The sequence below is a fragment of the Hydractinia symbiolongicarpus genome, chromosome 5, assembly GCF_029227915.1.
Source record: "Hydractinia symbiolongicarpus strain clone_291-10 chromosome 5, HSymV2.1, whole genome shotgun sequence".
NCBI lineage: Eukaryota > Metazoa > Cnidaria > Hydrozoa > Anthoathecata > Hydractiniidae > Hydractinia > Hydractinia symbiolongicarpus.
Window position 1 is genome coordinate 8,171,979 of NC_079879.1, and position 18,691 is coordinate 8,190,669.

At 33.1% G+C, this 18,691-nt stretch overlaps 2 protein-coding genes across 3 annotated transcripts; both read right to left on the reverse strand.

Moving 5' to 3' along the window:
- Positions 1–2,108: 2,108 nt before the first annotated feature.
- LOC130644560 (metalloproteinase inhibitor 3-like) lies at positions 2,109–4,305 on the reverse strand. The gene is made up of 2 exons (XM_057450217.1): positions 4,144–4,305; positions 2,109–2,788 (listed from the first exon to the last, which is right to left on the reverse strand). Exons 1-2 carry the CDS (start codon positions 4,244–4,246, stop codon positions 2,235–2,237), a joined length of 657 nt encoding a protein of 218 aa, XP_057306200.1. The 5' UTR covers positions 4,247–4,305; the 3' UTR covers positions 2,109–2,234.
- A 2,010-nt stretch (positions 4,306–6,315) lies between these two features.
- LOC130644558 (casein kinase I) lies at positions 6,316–15,119 on the reverse strand. 2 transcript variants are annotated; one of them, XM_057450215.1, is made up of 10 exons: positions 14,923–15,119; positions 10,397–10,539; positions 9,821–9,927; positions 9,300–9,426; positions 8,981–9,079; positions 8,592–8,731; positions 8,418–8,496; positions 7,937–8,011; positions 7,174–7,477; positions 6,316–7,016 (listed from the first exon to the last, which is right to left on the reverse strand). In XM_057450215.1, the coding sequence occupies exons 2-9, from the start codon at positions 10,517–10,519 to the stop codon at positions 7,190–7,192; spliced, it is 1,038 nt and encodes a 345-aa protein (XP_057306198.1). In that variant the 5' UTR covers positions 10,520–10,539; positions 14,923–15,119; the 3' UTR covers positions 6,316–7,016; positions 7,174–7,189. The 2 variants fall into 2 exon arrangements, with proteins under 2 accessions (XP_057306198.1, XP_057306197.1); XM_057450214.1 differs by having other exon boundaries at positions 6,316–7,019; positions 14,923–15,118.
- Positions 15,120–18,691: the final 3,572 nt, after the last annotated feature.

Genomic DNA, 18,691 nt, shown 5'->3' on the forward strand with positions numbered 1-18,691 from the left:
ACCAAAGCACTGGTAAACTCCAATCAATTAGTGCAATAAAGTGCTCGTTAGGCACAAGAAGTCTACAGGCTGTAGAATTCGCAGACTACCCTACATCAAATAAGGGTAAGGCTATGGCTCAGAGGCTTCTAAAAAACCTCAAGGATGTACAGGACAGATGCCGTTTCTGGAAAATGTTCTTGATGACACAATGATCCTCCTTTAAAGACTTCCTTCAACAAAACCCTTACGAGGCGAGAACGAAAGTATTTCAATATCGAACTTTAGGATGTTGATCTCAAACATCGTGCTGGCAGTGACAGGTGGTGGTTATGTGCGTTTGCAAGCAGTTGGACAGATTTGGGAATTTTGGAAAGTATCTGGCAGGAAAGGCAGATGAGGCTTCGCCGGGAATTATAAAAAAAGGTGGAGTCGTTCTTCCAGCACACTGCTGCAAAGGTTGTGAATAATTTGCAGCTCGCTTTTTTGGGAGTTTAACCTAACATCTATTCGTTCCAAGTACCACTGTCCGTCTTATAGAGCTGTCCGCTTTAGCAGGATTCCATTGTATTTATAAATCAAGCAGTTGTTGTTCTAAAAAACAACAACGCAATTTCTCTTTGAATAGACAACGGTATAATTATAACTCGACCCATAATCGCTCCAGTGACAGTCGGTCATATTTCACGCAAGATTTCTCCATTTTTTAAAATTTTTTGCAGAAGGAAAGCGCGGTTTTTGAAACAGTTGTAGAAATTGAAATCCGGATTTTTCTTACTTCTAAAGGCGGCTTAGAGATAGCGGAGAAGATATCGGCTATGTGATACTTTTAAATCGAACTCTATGGATGAAAACAAGGAGGAGGATATTCTTAATGATGACGTTAGACTGTGGAAAATAAAATAAAAGATGAATTAAAAAATGAAATATAAGCATATTTTTGATAATTAGATTTCTGCGTTTTACCTATTGTCTAAATCTCAATGGCGGTGGGACAAAATCTCGTCTTGTCCAAATAAGGCCGGCGTAAAAGCCAATCAGGTATCAACAAAAATATTTGTACGTGATTAACAGAGAGATTTTTTAAAACCAGCCAAATTATAAAAGACGTCTCATAGAAAATTTAGTAAGAGCGGCTTTAACGGACAAATTTTGTAATACACGATATGTGTATCTTTCAACTTTTTTTTTTAATTAGCGGACACCTGCGGAAAATGATGTAAATGCTCTTAAGTTGTTTTCTGTAGAGAAATAACGAACAAAAACATTGTTTTTCCTAAGATTTTTATTGTGATGTTGCTATTTTAAACATTTAGAAAATGACAATTTACTTCTTTTTCTGTTTTTAAGTACAATGTTTCTAACGTTTTGTACCAAGAGCACGTTAGAGCAGAGAAACGGGATGGCTTAGTAATAGCAGTCCTGTCCGAGTATCATAGGGGACGTGGTTGAAATCATACTATTATAAAGAAATGTAAAAGAATAAGCCATTTTTTCAACGATGCCTCACGATATTGATAGACAGGCGATATGAATTAAATAGAGGTTAAAAAAAAAGAATTTCTGTTCAAATTTTAGCTAAGTTCAAATTTTAGCTAACAACTATCCACGTCCACGAAAATTTGTTCCGACGAAAATAAGGGCTGGCGAAAATCTTGACCGACAAAGTTTGGCCGACACATAATATCTCTAAGGGATAGCTTGCTTAATTTTATAAATTATTATAAAAATAGGAGGGGCGCTGATAAGAGCGTTTAAAACATGGGAAAGTAAGATATGTTCAAATTCTTTGTACAAAATATATTTTATGACGGAACAGAAAGATGTTAGTAAAATTTATTTAGGCAGTGCAACCTCTTTGTTTCGTTCTGATGTAAAAATGACAAAGAGCCCTGAGATCTAAGTTGAATGCAGTGCATTTTGTGAACAAGAACCTCTCAGACTCTAAAGGGGTTGAGTGACCAATGAATGCTCGAAAATATTGATGTTATTAAATCATTTTTATTTTTTTCCGTTCCTATTTTGTTCAATATTCATTATCCTGATTTTTTTTTATTTTCTTCCTTGTGTTTGTTTAATGTCTCGTATGCGGGAAACAGTCACACAACTAGGGTAAAGAAACGACCGTATAAACAAACAAATAATTTCTTTCATAGTCAGAATAAAATAAATGACAAAAACTAACAAACACGAAACCTTTCTAAATAACTTTCCTGGATAATAACACATTATTAGTTCATATTCCAGATATATTTTTACGGTTCTCTGCAGATCAATGAGGGCGTCACCCAACTACATCGTTTAAATTCTCGAAAGAAAATGCAAAGACTTATTCGTGACTTGCAGTCTGTTTTTAACAGTCCTATTTCTTGCGTCGCAACGTTCCATTTACATCCAAATTCATTCCGCTCGCAGTATTCACCAGGAGGGCAATAAGTTGTCCGGCAGTGACAGTTCAAAGCGTAATATTTCTTCAAACCCCACTTTTGTACGATTGTTATCTTGTGCCACCTTTCATACCAGCTGCACATGCTGATGGAAGCACGGTTGTTATAAACATTACCGGTTAGTAAGTAGTTTCCAGACTCCAAAAGTTTATGCTGCCACGGATTCTGGATGTCAATATCAATAATATCGCCCTTGCTTGCGTTCAGTAATTTACCACCTTTGAATATTTTTAACACGTACACTTTAACCGTTCTTGTAGCAGGTATGCCCAGGCTATCGGATGATATGGGACTTGCACTTGAATTTTCTTTCTTTGTTGGAAGTGCTTTCGAATCTTTTGGTAAAATCTTTCCTCTGATGACTAAAATGGAAAATGAAAGGTTACGTTAAACATCCTGTATTGTTTCCAGGCCGCAGATTCAACATTGCACGCTCATATCTTTGTACAGAAACAAATGGACTTTCTCATTTCGGGAATATTAAGTGATTTCAACCTTCTCAGACCACCTTACCTCCAAGTTCTTAGAAAAAAGGTCTAGGACGAATATTGATTACATCATCATTGTTTATGTATCTTCTAAGAATTGAAAAATGCATTCGTTTCAAATTTAGACATTCAATTATAAGAAAATCAACTAGTCAGCCATTTTTTTATGTAATGACGCAGCGTATTTCTTTGTTTTTCAAACGGCGCGTCATATTTTAAACATGTTATTGATAATATTTTGTTAGCAAATGAGATAAAAGTGGATTTTCAAGTTTGTGTCAAAAGCAAACGTGGTTGTGTGGTTTAAAAATGTTTATTATTCTAATTTTTTGTTTATTTTTTACAACGAAAACGTAAATGAACTTTTGTTATATTTAATAAACATATCCAGTGATACATTTTGTATTTCAGTGGTTTAAGTTTTTGTTTATGATTATAAGAACAACATACGCATTCATGTATCCCAGTCAGTTTATTTCCTGTTTTGTTTTGACAAAACAAAAACACTAGGCAGTACATAATAGGATAGTACGTAAATCAAAACGAACGACTTTGTTTATAATTTCTACGCATTATTATACTCCACCAACCCAATCAGCTTGCCATCCCATCCCGTCCCATGGGATAAAACATCCTGAAGACAAACATAGAAATACGTAACATGTATATACGATTGGACAAGGATGGTTAATTCCACTTGTTGATTGGTCAAAATTTTAAAAAATGTAACACGAGGAATTCGTCTGTGTCTACTCATAGGTAAAAAGGAGCGCCAAAAATGAAAATGACAGCTAACTTGTCTTGTCGATTCTTATTGCGGTAACATTTTTATTTATTTTTTTAAATTTTCACGGCAAATATGATCAGATAAACACTTAGCGGTAATCTTTTTAACACGCTGCGATATAAAAATGAACGTCAATGAAATTAATGGTAAAAAGGGGACAAATAATGTCGAAATCTGTGTGCACACAAAAGAACATTAATAATTATTTCCAGACGTTTTTATTATAGAACTTTGCAGATGATAAAGTCAGATTTAAGACGCTAGTCCTATTTCTCTCAAAATTGTTTCTGCATTTGTAAATTGTGCACGAGCGCCTTGAATATCCCTAACACGCATGGTCGAATCAGCAATGACAATATGGCGATTTTTTGCTGTTTATCTCTACAATGAAACCTTACCAAAGATGTGAGTGAGTGGGAACATACTCATACTGTTCACTTACCGTAATCCGAACGACAAAATGATGTTTGTGGATGCTCAGGGAGACATACCATACAATACGAAGTTGAAACCGCACAAAGAAACACCACCAATAGAGTATGCATATTTAATGTCACTTCTTTTCCCGTGTTTAACTCTAAAGAGTTATGTGAAGAAAAATAATCCAAACTGAGCTTTTATACTTTATAACGACCGAGTATTACCATATTTGGAATGGAAAACAAGGAAAAACTGTTGTCGTAAAATATGTAGTTATGACGTTGCTATTTAATCGTTTTGAGTGTCCTAAAGTTAATCCGTGATTTAAGTCATTATTATTCACATGGAAAAAAAACGCAGTAGTTTTATAAATAATTATTGACTCATATCAAAGTTTTTCTCAAGACCGATTATTTATTATCGCATTCATTATAAAAAATAAACTAAAATTGGTTGTATTCTTGAATTATATTTTCCTGTTTAACCGAGTCGTTCAGCCGCGTCTATCATTACGTGTTCGTTTGATATTGAACAGGAACTAATATTGGAATAAGTATATGATTGACGTACTACGATTCGACGTTACCATAGTGACCTTCCACTAGAGCTCCTCTTTTTTGATAATGTCACGACTATCGGTTTAGAAAAAACGATTGACGCAGAACGCGACGATGTTATCATGTTGACCTTCCGCTAGAACTCTCTTTTTTTGATAATCTCACAAGTGACGCACATCAAGTCGACGTTCCCATAAAGATGCCTCGCACATTGGTTTCTGATATTGCAGTCTTTGACCTTTTAAAGGTTCTCCCTTTACGTTTGCGTTTTAAAACTAACAGGATGAACGTTCACGAAAGAGCATTACACTCAAAGTATTTGGAGAGTGTGTGAAAGAAATATACAGGCATAAACCTCATTAGAGCGTGGTCCATCTCGTTTAAATATATCCCGTTCGCTGTTTTACCAGAGTTCGTAGCCACGATGTCAGAAATATATTTCCTTACTTTTAGACGCGAAAAAAGCTTTATTTTTTCCTCCACGACAGTGAAAAGTTACTATTTTTACTGACCATGAGCAAAAAAAATGTTCATTTAAGACAGTGGAAACAATCTTGTTAAAACTCTGCAATAAATTATATGTAATTTATAATTGTATAATCAGCAGAGAGAAATAATTAGTTAAACAAGTAAAAGAAAAACATTGAGAATTAACCCACCGGCACCCCCTAAATTTCATGACCTTTTTAGATTCTCTAATGCTTGATATAGTTCCCTGATAGGGGGTACAAATCACAATTTTAAATATTTTTAAATATACAATTTTGATTCCAACCCCGCATGTTTGGACGTTTAACATTTCCAGTTCCAGTGTGCTGAAATTCTTAGATTAATAATATTCACAAGCATGACAAGCAAGAAGGTCAGTAGAATGTGATTGAAAAGAATTGAAATGTAAATTTTTAAATAAACGGGGTGACATCGGGCCGCTGCAACAAAACGGCAGCTTGTAATGATTATTGTAGAGGCCATGGGGAAGAAATTGATTTCCAGGAAAAGAAAAAAGTCAATTACCGACGCTGGATAGTTGGAAATATAACACTTTTCTGCTGCAGTCTCTTCACATGATTGATTTTAGCCCTGGAGTAAAAGGTTTTTGCTGCACGAATTCAGTCTCTTCCTTGTTTTTGGCGATTTTTGATGTGTTCTTTCTCGAATCTCATAATAATAATCAATAACAAATTGATAAAGTCTTTTAAAATAGGACTGTGCATATTCGATGTATAATTTATCCACAACTTGTGTCTCCTCTCTAAAATTTATTACTACTTTAATTGTACTAAATTGGCGCGTACAAAAAGCAAACTCGTTCTGAGGGCATGACCTCTTGCTTCTTCTTCCACGTACAGGTTTTAGACACTGCAATAAACCCAGGGTACAAAGTTGCATGAGAGTACGACACTGAAATGACAAATGTTTTGAGAAGCTGACAAAAATTTCGCATATGAGTAGTCGATCATGTTGATTCGTTGTGAGAATTTGAATTATTCACAACAAGCTGAAAAAATGACAACTCTATTCGCAGTATGAATAACATTTTTCCGGGATGACCGAAATTTGGCAAACGAGAGGTCACGATTTCGACATATGAGCAACTAAGGGTAAAATCATTAATTTAAGAAGAAAAAAAGACGATATTAAAAACTAAAAAATATGTTAAAACGTTTTTTGAACTTCTTGCTCTCAATAACAGGGTAGTAATGGAGAAATTTACAAGAAGTTTTGAAAGCACCATAAGTTACTCATGACGTAAAAACATCGACATAAAAAACAACAAAAAATACGTCTACAAGATCTCTCTTCGCTGGAGCACAATTCATAAAAAAGTGATTTACTTGAGAAGTCTAATTAAAGAATAGCCTCAAATTACATCAGGTAGAGCTGCTGTATAAACAAAACAAAAACAAACACCTGTACTATTTGTTAACTTGTGCAGCAGACAGAATAAACGAGAGCTTGTCGAATAAAACAAGACCCTGAAAACAGTTTAAAAATTAATAATATACACGTGTCTAAATGTATTTCCAGGTCAAACTAGAAATACGTGAACTCCCGAGAAGACCAGTTATAAAGAGCTTCAGCGTTTGATTAAAGAAAAAATTGCCAGGGCTGCGTTTTTTGTAGAATAGAAAACTGTAGATTTTTTAAGTGCTTATGGTCACTTAGTGTAGCGTTATGTATATTCATTGAATTTCTGGCAGAAGAATTAATATAAAGTGCACCAACGAAATTCAACGTGTTCGTCGCATGAACGTCACTGCGGACGTCACGACATATAACATCACCACCATCGTCATCGCTGCGACTTTTTGTCATTTCTGTTTCTTTGAAACCACGACTGCTAATTTAAATAAAAAAATATATTAACTTCAAGACCATGAAAAGAAAACAAAACAAAATGGAAGACCAAAAAATATTCCCCAAATATATAAACGAGAAACATAAAAGCTTTCACTTGTAACAAATTCGCAAAGATAGAACAGTTTTTTTTTTACCTTCACTGTTTTCTAGTCAATGGCCACCCTTTGGTCCTTTACGTTTTAACCTGTCGTCACTCTTTTGTGCACCGCTGGCGGTTGCGCCGCCGCCTGGTTGGAACACGGTGGCGTTGGCAGAAGCTGCCACATGTTGTGCAGCTTTTTGTTTAAGCATACTCCAGTCAAATACATAATCATACTGGTGATTTAGAGTTCGGAATAAAATACGGAATAACTGTCTTAGGTACATGTAATCAGGCATTTCTTCAAAACGCAAACCACGACAATAATTCAGATACATGGCGAATTCAGCAGGAAAACCCTAAAAAATATAACACAACTTGTATTCTCGTTATTCACTGACGAAAAAATGCTCGATTAAACGCTGGGTTAAGTTATTTAAAGTTTAGCCGTTGAAAAACAACATAAATTGGTTTCTTCCTCCCTGTAAATATAGAGATACGATAAAGAAAGAAATTTTCGTTTTTAACAACAAAACGAGCCAAAATGGGAAACAGAAATATTTTTTTGAAGTGTAGGTGACTCCAAGAAAAAGTTTTTAAAATACTTTTATGTGCATATTCAAAAGACAAAACCTTTGTGCTCGATTTTGGATTTTTAAAAACAACTGCACCGCAACAATAAGTCGATAGAGGCGCTTATTAAAATACGGGGTACGAGCTCCACAGGGGCTCTAGTAAAATGGGGCTGCTAAATCGAGCATTAAGGGTACGTATATTAAAGAACGAAAAGCAGAAAACTATGAATCATCGAATATTACTCTGCATAAAACTTCAATTGGCGTAGACATCTTTTTCTCACTGATCTTTTCGTATTTTTGTTTCTTCGTAGCAGCCTAAATATAAATTCACGAAAAGGTTGCATGCAAATAAACACTTTTTTACCTAAGTTTACATTTCAGATTATACTAGTGATAAATTTCCCTTGTCTGTAACATATCTTACACATAATTTACTTGTTCAAATTAGACGGGGAAAAAGACCTCTTCTGCAAAAAAGAACACCAGGCGGAAATGACAAGGTGACCTTAACGTGATTCTTCTTAAAATTGGGGAGACTTACGCTTTGTCATTGTTATAGAGTCAGTTCTGATATGAAAACATAGATGACCAGGTTAATCGGTGTGCAAGTGATAAAATACTATACGTAGCAATTCCTACTGAAATGAATTTTGGTGAGGTCAGTGAACTAAATAATAGCCTCGCTAATTCCTACAAAACTAATATGTTTTAAAAACTATACCCTTAAACCCTGCCATGGCAAGCTGGATCTGTTGAAATACATAAGTACGTAGCCAAGCGATTCCATATCATCTCTTCGACTAAATAAAAATAAAGTTCACAAATTATGAATTTACCGCGGACTATTTCAAAGGCTGACGACTGGTACAAAAAAAATTCAGTATCTTTTACATACGCTTGTTCAATTCCAAGATGGGCATTTATACTTGCGTAGCGAGCTGTGCCGGTTAGGTTTTTATCTTCTCTGTATTGGATGTGTGTTTTGGTGTGACTATCTCGATACTTTTTAGCCAAACCAAAATCAATTAAATATACCTAGCGAACAAAACAAAAAATTACTTGTATGAATTTTCCGATCTTAGTACACAATTTTGTGTAAAGGTAAACAGATTTCATAGAAAAAAAAAGTTTTTTTTACTTTATTATCTTTGTATTGGGAAGTCAACAACTAGCTTGCGTGTGTTATATATTTAAGTGAACTGCGTACTAATAAAAGTCACAAATTTGTTATGCCTTGCTTAACGCAATAAGAACCCAACAAGCAATAGGCAAATAAATACATACTTTGTTGCAATGTCTTCCGATTCCCATAAGAAAGTTATCTGGTTTGATATCACGGTGAATAAAGTTCTTATTCTGTACGTATTCTATTCTTCCTATCATCTAGAACAAAAGTCAACGGGCGTGGTCAAAACCATATACTCATCACACATTCAGATAAAAAGATATTATCCACTTCCTTAGCCTTTCATATAAGATGTTAAAACACATTTCCAAAATTCTTTAATAAATAAAAACTTCTATTTCATTCCATAGGTTCTTGCCTATATAAAAGTTGATCAATTAAACAGCTTTCAAGTGTTTGAAACAGTTCTTTTTTTACCTGATCAGCCAACATAAGAACGGTTTTCATAGTGAATCTTCTGGAACAGAAGTTAAACAGATCTTCCAAACTCGGACCAAGTAAATCTAATACTAGCACATTATAGTCTTTTTCTTGGCCAAACCACCTGAAATAACAACATATTCATGTAAGAGGTTAATGTTAAGGAATAAAACGTTCTCGTAGAACCAGCCAGATGTGTTGAACTGCGGTGTGTTTGAAGATAATTAGCAGTTAGGCAGAAACGGTGTACAGCTATGCATTCATACTAAGGTGGTGCCACCTGTTTTTTTATTGCAAGTGTAATAATGGGCATAATTTTTTTTAATCAGTTTTAATATCAAGTAGTTATAATTTTTGTTCTTACACTGATCAGATAACTGTGGTATTTATTAAAAGGTCTAATATGATATAATAAAAATATTTTTGAGTCTGTCAGGTTAACAATCTGATATACAATTAGAGTAATGTCTGAAACAAACTGAAGGCTAAGAAATTTAAGATGAGACTTAAATTATTACCTGACATGTGGAATACCAACTCCTCCTTGTAGTAACCGATAAACTTTAGATTCGTAAAGTAACTGTGGATGTCTTGCTCGAACAGCTTCAAGTTTTACAGCTACTTCCTAACAACGTAAATTAAACGAATTAATTTAAATATAGATGTAATTTTTTTATTGAGTGATTAATTTAAAAATTGCAGTAACACCCCACTATATGCTACATACAAGCTTAACCTACAAAACTTTGACATAAGTTTAATTATCTGCATATCCTAATATTATTATGTATAAAATATAAGCTTACCTCGAGGCAGAAAAAATTAAATTTAAGAATGGTAAAATTTGCAAAGCAATTGTGACTGTTTTTCCCTGCAACTAAGGATACTTGTCCAGCAACATTTTTTACAATAACTTAATCAATAAATCAAATATTTATTTACTGACTATAAGCAACCTTTTCTGAGACTTTGGACACTTTGTTGAGTAGTTTCTACCAAAGATTTAGTAAAGAAATAATGTTTCACTAGCGATCACGCTGCCTCACAATATATCACGCACTATAAGTCATACTTCAACCAAGAAATATACAAACCTCTCCATTTGTTAGGTTCAGAGCCAGATAAATGTCGCCAAATGAGCCACTGCCAATTTTACGGATTAGTTTGTATCGGCCTCCAACCACAAATTCTGATTTTGCTGAGCCAGCTGTTGCCATGGCTTATGAAGATACAAAAACTGCAAAAAGAAAAAGTATGCAATAGTTAACACTTTCAAAATGTTTATTTTAAAAACCTTATTTAGGTTAAGCTGCAAAAAACACTTTATATTTTTACCAAGTAAACACATTTTTTTTATGAAGTTATTATAATATTTAAAAAACATTGTTTACTATTCAACTGAGGTGAATATTTGGCAACTTTTCTATTTCCCAGAATTCAATGAGATGAGTAATTATGATGACATGCTGGTAATTAATTTCTTGCCATGCACCGGAGATGTAAGTAAACAATAGAATAATTGATTACATAATCAGAAAAATTTAATACTTCTTCTATCAATCCTGTATTAGAGATTTAAGAAATACACATTAGTCTTAAGGTAGTAATGGAAATTACAATTAAAAAAAAAATTCACACAACTTGTTTATTTTATAATGTCAATAAACACACATGCAATTGCCAATAAATTCACCAACATTAGACATCTTTTTTAGAAGTTTAAACAATGTTACAGTATATATATATAGTTTAAACACTGTAATAATTATTTAACCAGACCAAAATACATATGTGGTATATGAACTTTTTCTTTTGCTTATGCAACTTGGAAAAACAAAATACCAGTTCATAAAAAGTTTTCACATAACTATTTTTAAACTATTTACACAGTGAGTATTAAAATAGTATTAAAATTTATTGTTTTGTGTTCTAAACTCATTTCATAACTTTTTTTTCAAAATATCACTCAAAATATTTTTTATTTACTGTGACATGTCTCTTGATGTCAACGGAACTAAAAAGTTAAAACTAACTTACAGAACATAATCAAGAAAAAATGCATGGAGTTATACAGAAATAGTGTGCGAAATAATTCATTTGTTAATGTTATGAACCAATCACACCAATGTATTGTTAAAGTTCCATAAATAATTTTTACAAAAAAAGAAAACTTTCATATTGGATAATTTCCAGATCTGGGATTACTATCCCCATATAAAGCACATTGCTTTTTATCACTATGAATATTACCCCAAGGACCATCAAAGGTTCTTTACAAAAACATTAGCCTAACATCTGTCCCAACATTCTAATGTGTCAGAGTGATGCATTTTTAAATATAGAAAAATATAGATGACAAAATGAATAACTTTGTCCTGCACCTATTCAGACTTGTGCCATTCTAAATTATGTGTTAAAGGTAGGAAATCATATTTCAAATAGAACATGGCTGGGTGAGTACTATCGACAAATACAGGAAAATCATAATTTATCAATTCCAGATCCAGTACTTCAAATTCTCCTGATTTGACCAAGATTATCCAAGTTTTAAATACACAATGTCCCAGAATCAACAATGTCTACAAACCTATAAAAGGTGTCAAGGTTTTTCGGAGGAAACAGTGCTTAAGTTTATTTGTGTGCCTTAAGTTTTAGAAAATGATTCAACACTACCCTTATTTAATATTGTTAAAGAAATTAAAGCTTTTGGTCTTGGAGGTCAATTACTTGACTGGTTGCAAAATTTTTTAGTAAACAGAACCTAAAGTGTTGTACTAGATGGTGTTTTTTCATTTTGACATATAGTGGTGGTGTGCCTCAGAGTAGTATATAAGGACTAATTTCGTTCTGGTTATCCATTAATGATCTTTCAGCTGTCCTTAGAAATTTCTTTTATCTCTGTTTGCTGATAATGCAATTTCTTAAAGTATAAGACAATGTCAACAGTCTTCTCCAACAGGATTTGTGTAAATGGGGTCAATAGTGTTCAATACAGGTAATCTTGTAAAATCTGTTGAAAATTTTGCTGAGAACTGTAGGTTCCAGCAAATGGCTTCCAGGTTTTAGTAACCTGAGTATAAGGATTGCTTTAAAGTTATCATGTCTATGTACTTGGCCTTATTAATATTATTATTATTATTATCATTATTTACCCAGGATTACCTCTCCAGTTCCTGATAGTGTGTTATCAATGATTTTGAAAGGAGCCGTAATGCATTTAAAGTTCCCAATTGAACTAGGGAAGGTGTGCAACAGGCCATTCTTTAAGACAAGTGCAATCACACACACACTCGCCCACACACACGTAAAAAAATTTACAAGTGCTTTTTATCACACCATGAATTTTTCTTTTTCTAAAATATTACAGACGATGAAAATTTTTAAACGACCTACAGCAATATTTTTGCTTTCTACGATTTCGTTTTTATGAATTTTAAACAATCTACGGCGATCTTTTCGCTTTCTACGATCTTGTTCTCATAAATTTTAAAAGATCCATGGTGATCTTTTCGCTTTATATGATGCAGTTTTTATGATTTTTAAGTGATCTATGCCAATCTTTTCGCTGTTTACAATCCCGTTTTTATGATTTTTAAATGATCTATACGAATAAAACATTATACGAATTGAAACAATTCTTTTTAAAACGATCCTGGAGACAGACCCTTAGTATTCAAATATCATTTTTATACAGCCTAAAAAACATATAACGTTGTGGTAAACAAAAAATAGTTAAGTGTGAATCACACTTGCAAATATTCACATGGCACTTGTAAATTTTGCTTACAAGTGCAATTTTTCGCACACCATAGCACTCGTAATTTTTTTAGACGGTGCTTTTTGTAGCTCAAGCATAGTTTTATTTAAGATTTAGCCTGGTGCAAGGACAACTTCGGTTTAACTATACAACCGTCAATAATATCTATCCTATTCTTTTGATGAAAGTTAAGCAGGATTGACTCACACCTTAATAGCCACTGGCATGACTTCACCAATCAATTAAAAAATAAAAAAAAGAAGAAAATAAAGATTAAAGTTATCACTTTTTGTAACTTTGAGCACATTTTTTATTTTTGCAATACTTTCAAGGAGTCACCCACATAGCATAAATCATCCTTTCACCACTACTTTTTTCAGTTATCTGAAAGCAACAGACTCCTTGCCCATGAACACATAAAATAAAAAAATTGAAATGTGCCAAAATGGTCTTATACCGCCTGGCAAGTCCCTTTAACAACAAAATAAAATATGGCAGCACAAAAATATGTAAAAAATACTCAAATCCTATTTAAGTAATGAAAATACTGTTAAAAGCGGCTCTATACACATTTGGGAGGATATTAAAACATCTATCTCAAACGAAATTCCTCTTGTGGCAGAATTGCTCACCTGGGAGTCAAACTGCTTGGCTCAAATGAATGCACTTTAAAAAGAGAATTCTCGTACATATATTAAGGGTGTATATATTCTTGTTGCGGTGAATTTTTCAAGTCTGTCTGTCCATAACCCTCATAAGACGGTGACTGTAATGATAATTTTAGATAATAATTTTTGATTTTTTAGCATCACTAAAATCAACAAATCAGGCTAAACTTTGAAATTCCAGCTGTCAAAAACTGATTGCTATGATGCTTTAACTTGTCTTTGTTGATGGCTAACTATTTTGCAAAAAATAGCAACATTAGCAATATTGTAGCATACAGCCCATATGTCTAAATTATGTTAAAGTCCTAATTCTGTGATTTCACCTTTCTCATTAACTTTCTTTTTCACTGGCAAGAACGGATGGCTTTGGCATATCCTGAGCCTTGCATCTATAACGTACCATATAACCATTTCCACCAGCACCAAAACTTACAGATGAGTAATCTATTGTTTTCTTTGTAATCATTCATTAAATACCAGACAAACCTATATTATTCTGAAACTAAACAGACTAAAGAAGATTTTTTATTACCACGTGTACTCTCCTCTGAGATCCCCTTTGGTAATTTTCTGCACCAAGTTTTCCTAATGCAGTTTTCCTAATGCAACGTCTGTTTCTTAAGCATCACATGCTCAAAGCAGCTAATAGCTCCATCTGAGACAAGTCACAAGTATTGCAACAATTTTAATCATTAAATAGACTAATGCAAGTGGATCTCACATCAGAACAAAACAGATCACAGAATTAAGACAGAAATAAGACTTTTTAGTCCATCTCTTTTTCGTTCAAACACCCACCTTGTTAACTTACATTTTTGCAAAGTTGCTGAGCTGTTTGTTTAGATTATTATGTAATTAGGATGGTATACGCTCTAGCAATCGTAGCAAATCCTATGTTAAATATGCTTATTTTTACAGGTTAAGGTTTTACAGGCTAACTAAAATTACTCTATAAACAAATGTTTTAGTGATCCCTTTATTCAAAAATTCCTGTTGTTGGCTTCCTCTCAAGCCATTTTGCCATACTGCTAGAATTTTATATAAAACAAGGTTTTTAAAATTACTAGAGCCTAGCCTTACCTCCGGGACATCAAATTCACATATTGGCTTCTAAGCTACAGCTAATTTAGCATATTACCAGCTACCTAGCCAGCTATCCCTCCAATATACCCTGCCGCAAGTGCAAAAAACTTACCAAAGTTAGTAAACTATAAACTGTTCATCATCATTACAGTCTGTAATTGTTGGAACAAAAGTGGTGTGTCAGAAAAAGTTATGCTTTTGTAATTAATAATTGGGGGCAAAAATGGTACCATGTATGTTATGTTTGATGTTGACCACCCCAGCTCGTCTCAAACTTTTTTGTTGTGTTTCTGATCTTGAACTCAAAATACATATAAAAAGTAATGGTTATACTGAAATTTCCCAGACAATTTAGTAAATATACCTTCTTTATCTAGGACAATGTGACCATTTTCTTCCCCCACACAAGAAATGCATGTCGGGAAAATGAAAACGGAACTATGTCTATTTCACCGAACAAAAACTTTAAATTTTTTTTATAGGTATTGCCATTAGTTTTTTTCTGCAATTTATAACATTTATTTCAAAAGGATTCAATCAATCAATCACAACAACAAACGCGGGACAATAACTCCGTCTGTGAAAAACAAGTTCACAAGACAAGGTTGATGAGGAGGTGCAAGGGTCAATGTTGAGAGGAGCTATAAACATAGCATATTGTTACATATTTTTCGAAACTTTTACTGTCCGTGTTTACTATTTTATACGTATCTTCAAAACCGGTTGTTCATATGCAATTTTTACTTTGTACTGTTTCTTGCATTTGCTCTGAGCTTGCCTTAAAAATTACACATGTAGCTAGCTAGCTATCTAGCTATTATAGCTAGCTAGCCTAACTCTAACTAACAATTTTAATTTCTAGTTAGCTAGCTATGGTTGCTTATATGTAGCAATATTCAATGAATGGGATATATATGTTCAATGATTTCATATTTGCAATAGTATTTAATATATATATAACATATTCAATGATGTTGTTAACAAGTTTATATAAGCTAGCTAAATTATGTGATTATCTAATCAAATGTCTTTAGTGACGATCTGGAATCTCTGCTCCCCACATTACTTTAAGTTTGAATGTGCATATTCTGTGGGAAGCAGCAGAATAAGTGGAGGTATTTATTCTGCTGGCAAGTAAGGCCGTCATGAAAAATATGTTGTGTTTGCGTCCTCCCACCGACTCACTTTTGGTAATAAAAACGGTAAGTCGGAAAAAGACCAGGAAAAAATTTTGCGAGATATTTTTTAAAAATAAATTTTTTTTCGCCAGTACTTAATTTATGCAAAATTGACAAAAACTCGCAAAAATTAATTTTCGTTAAAAATTAATTCCTTTAGGGCACTCCTGTGGCTACTGACAGTTTACAGGGCGGCGAAAAATGGTCTACAAATGATGTCGAGTGACGCTATACTGTCTTGGCCCTGGAAACGAATTTGCTTGCTCCGATCTGAAAATCCCGGGAAAAAGTACGCCCGACCACTCGCCCGATTTATTTTTGCTGGGTCTTCAGGATGCAAACACAACATATTTTTGATGGTGGCCTAACTACTGGCAATCTGAAATATGGTATTTATTTTCCTGGTAGGTAACTACTGGCAGAATATTTCACAGATTTATTCTGCCAGAAGTGTCAGATCATTTATTATAGCAATAGGTAACTTTCGCAGATGGTTTAGGACTTATACTGGTGGGCAGAATATTTAGATTTATTCTGCCCACAGTATAAATAAGGTTCATTTATTCTGAACTAATTTGCCATTCTACAATTGGGGCATTTTCGCCTGCAGATGTTGACAGTGAAATAGGGTCATTCGTTCATCTGGTAGTATCTACTGATAGTATATATAGCAGTATGTTTGCCGTCAGTTTCTATTGACAAGATAAATAGGGATCAACTATTGCTGGAATTAATCAAATATCTATTTAGAATGAAAATATTATTTCCGAAAAAACAAATTAGAGCAATTAATTGCAAAAATATGTTTGTTTCAAACTCCACCACAAAAAAAAATTTTAGTTGCAAATATAATTTTGGCTAAAACTTGGCTTGGCTAAAACTGCATTAAAAGGGAAATACCAGTAGACTTCTTTCATTAGAGGTGCATATTTAGAGAAAGTAGGGCCAATGAAAGGGGGTTCAAATACAAATTATATAAAGAACAAAACAACATTCTTTTATAAAATATCATTGTATTATTATATAAAACATCTAAATTTACATAAAAACATTAAAAAGATACCAAAAACATTTTATAATACCCACATCACAACTCTCAAAAATACAAATAGAAATTTTCTGATAGTTCATATCAGTTTATGGTGGTTGTTAAAATTTAAAATAAATTAGGGCAAGTAACTGACATTTATATGTTTTTAAAAACTGTTAAAATTTCTAATTAAAAATGTTACTCATTTTTGAACATTTTCCTACTTACAGTTGGTTTCGCATTACATAAATCAATAAATTTGTGCAGATTATTTCTGAATTAACCAAAGTGTCATGCTAAAAAAAGCATTAAACATTGCACTTAAAAAAACTTAGACTTGAACCTGGACCTCGTACAAAATTTCTCAGCAAGAATCTTATCAGTAGACAACAAGATTTTTTAACTAATAAAAATAGGAAATAAATACAAGTGTTTTTTAAACTATGGATTTTATGAAAAGCAATAACAACCAGGGATAAATTGACATACACCAAGTTAAAATTTACACTATAAAAAATAAACAACACCATACTGTTGATAGTGATCTTATATTTATTTATATACCATGTCAGTTGTTTCCAGAAGGTACCACAAAGGCTGTTTCCGAGTGTTTAAAGCTCACAACATTGTGTCAAAGACGCAAGTTAAACGCTCTACTGACTAAGCTAGGATTGCCTGCAACCTTTTCCCTCTGGCTCAGTTGATCATGAATAAAGTTATAGATAAATTAAAACTATATTCGTTTTTCATATAAACATTTTTTGGCCCCTATGGCTCACCTTTCCTCCAATTACCCATACAGTTCTCTTCTGCATTTTCACACTTCTTTTCTGTATTTTGACGTTTCTTCCCTGAATGTGGTCGGAAACTTTCTCATTGCAACTAAATTTAAAAAATCTGGTCCGCACTTTTACATTCATGGTCCATATATTTTTTTTCACTTTTAGCAAGAAGTATACGTTGCTAACACATGCTCAATATGCCAACAGCTTTATATAGATTATAGATTAGGTAATTTTATTTATCAAGATGCAATAAATAGCAAATTAAATGGCTACCCAGAGTCCTCAAAATCATGGTAGTCTCCACTAAGAAAACCACATGCCTATTCTTTATAATGAATGTACTTTATAAAAATATCAGGCTGAGGTTTTAGATTAAAACAGATATAGAAATAAGAATAATGACCAGCCTTGTTAAAATTTTGGTATTCTTATAAAAAAACGTGTGTATTAAAAAAAGATAAACAAATGCCTTTAAATGGATACCACAATGTTATTTCTTCATCCTTGTCTCAAGAGATTTTCGCAGTCTCCCTTATGTATGGGTGGACAGTCTATTCAAAATGTGAGTTATCAAAATCTAGCTGAATCAATATTCTGGATCAGAATTGGGTCTGGGAATTTTTTTGGGTTCATGGAAAAGAAGTGTTTCTCACTTTGAAAGAGAAGTGTTGAGCCATAGGGGCCATCCTAGATAAAGAAATTTAATTTCATGGGCATATATAACTTTCATTTTTGTTCAACTGAATTTAACAAATTGATTATCATAAAAAGAAGAAATAGAAAAAATAATCTATACATATTTTCTAAATTTCCAAGAATTAATGACAAGTATAAATTAATTCTGTTTTTCATGAAGTGAAGTGAAAGACCTTCACATATTTTTTTGAA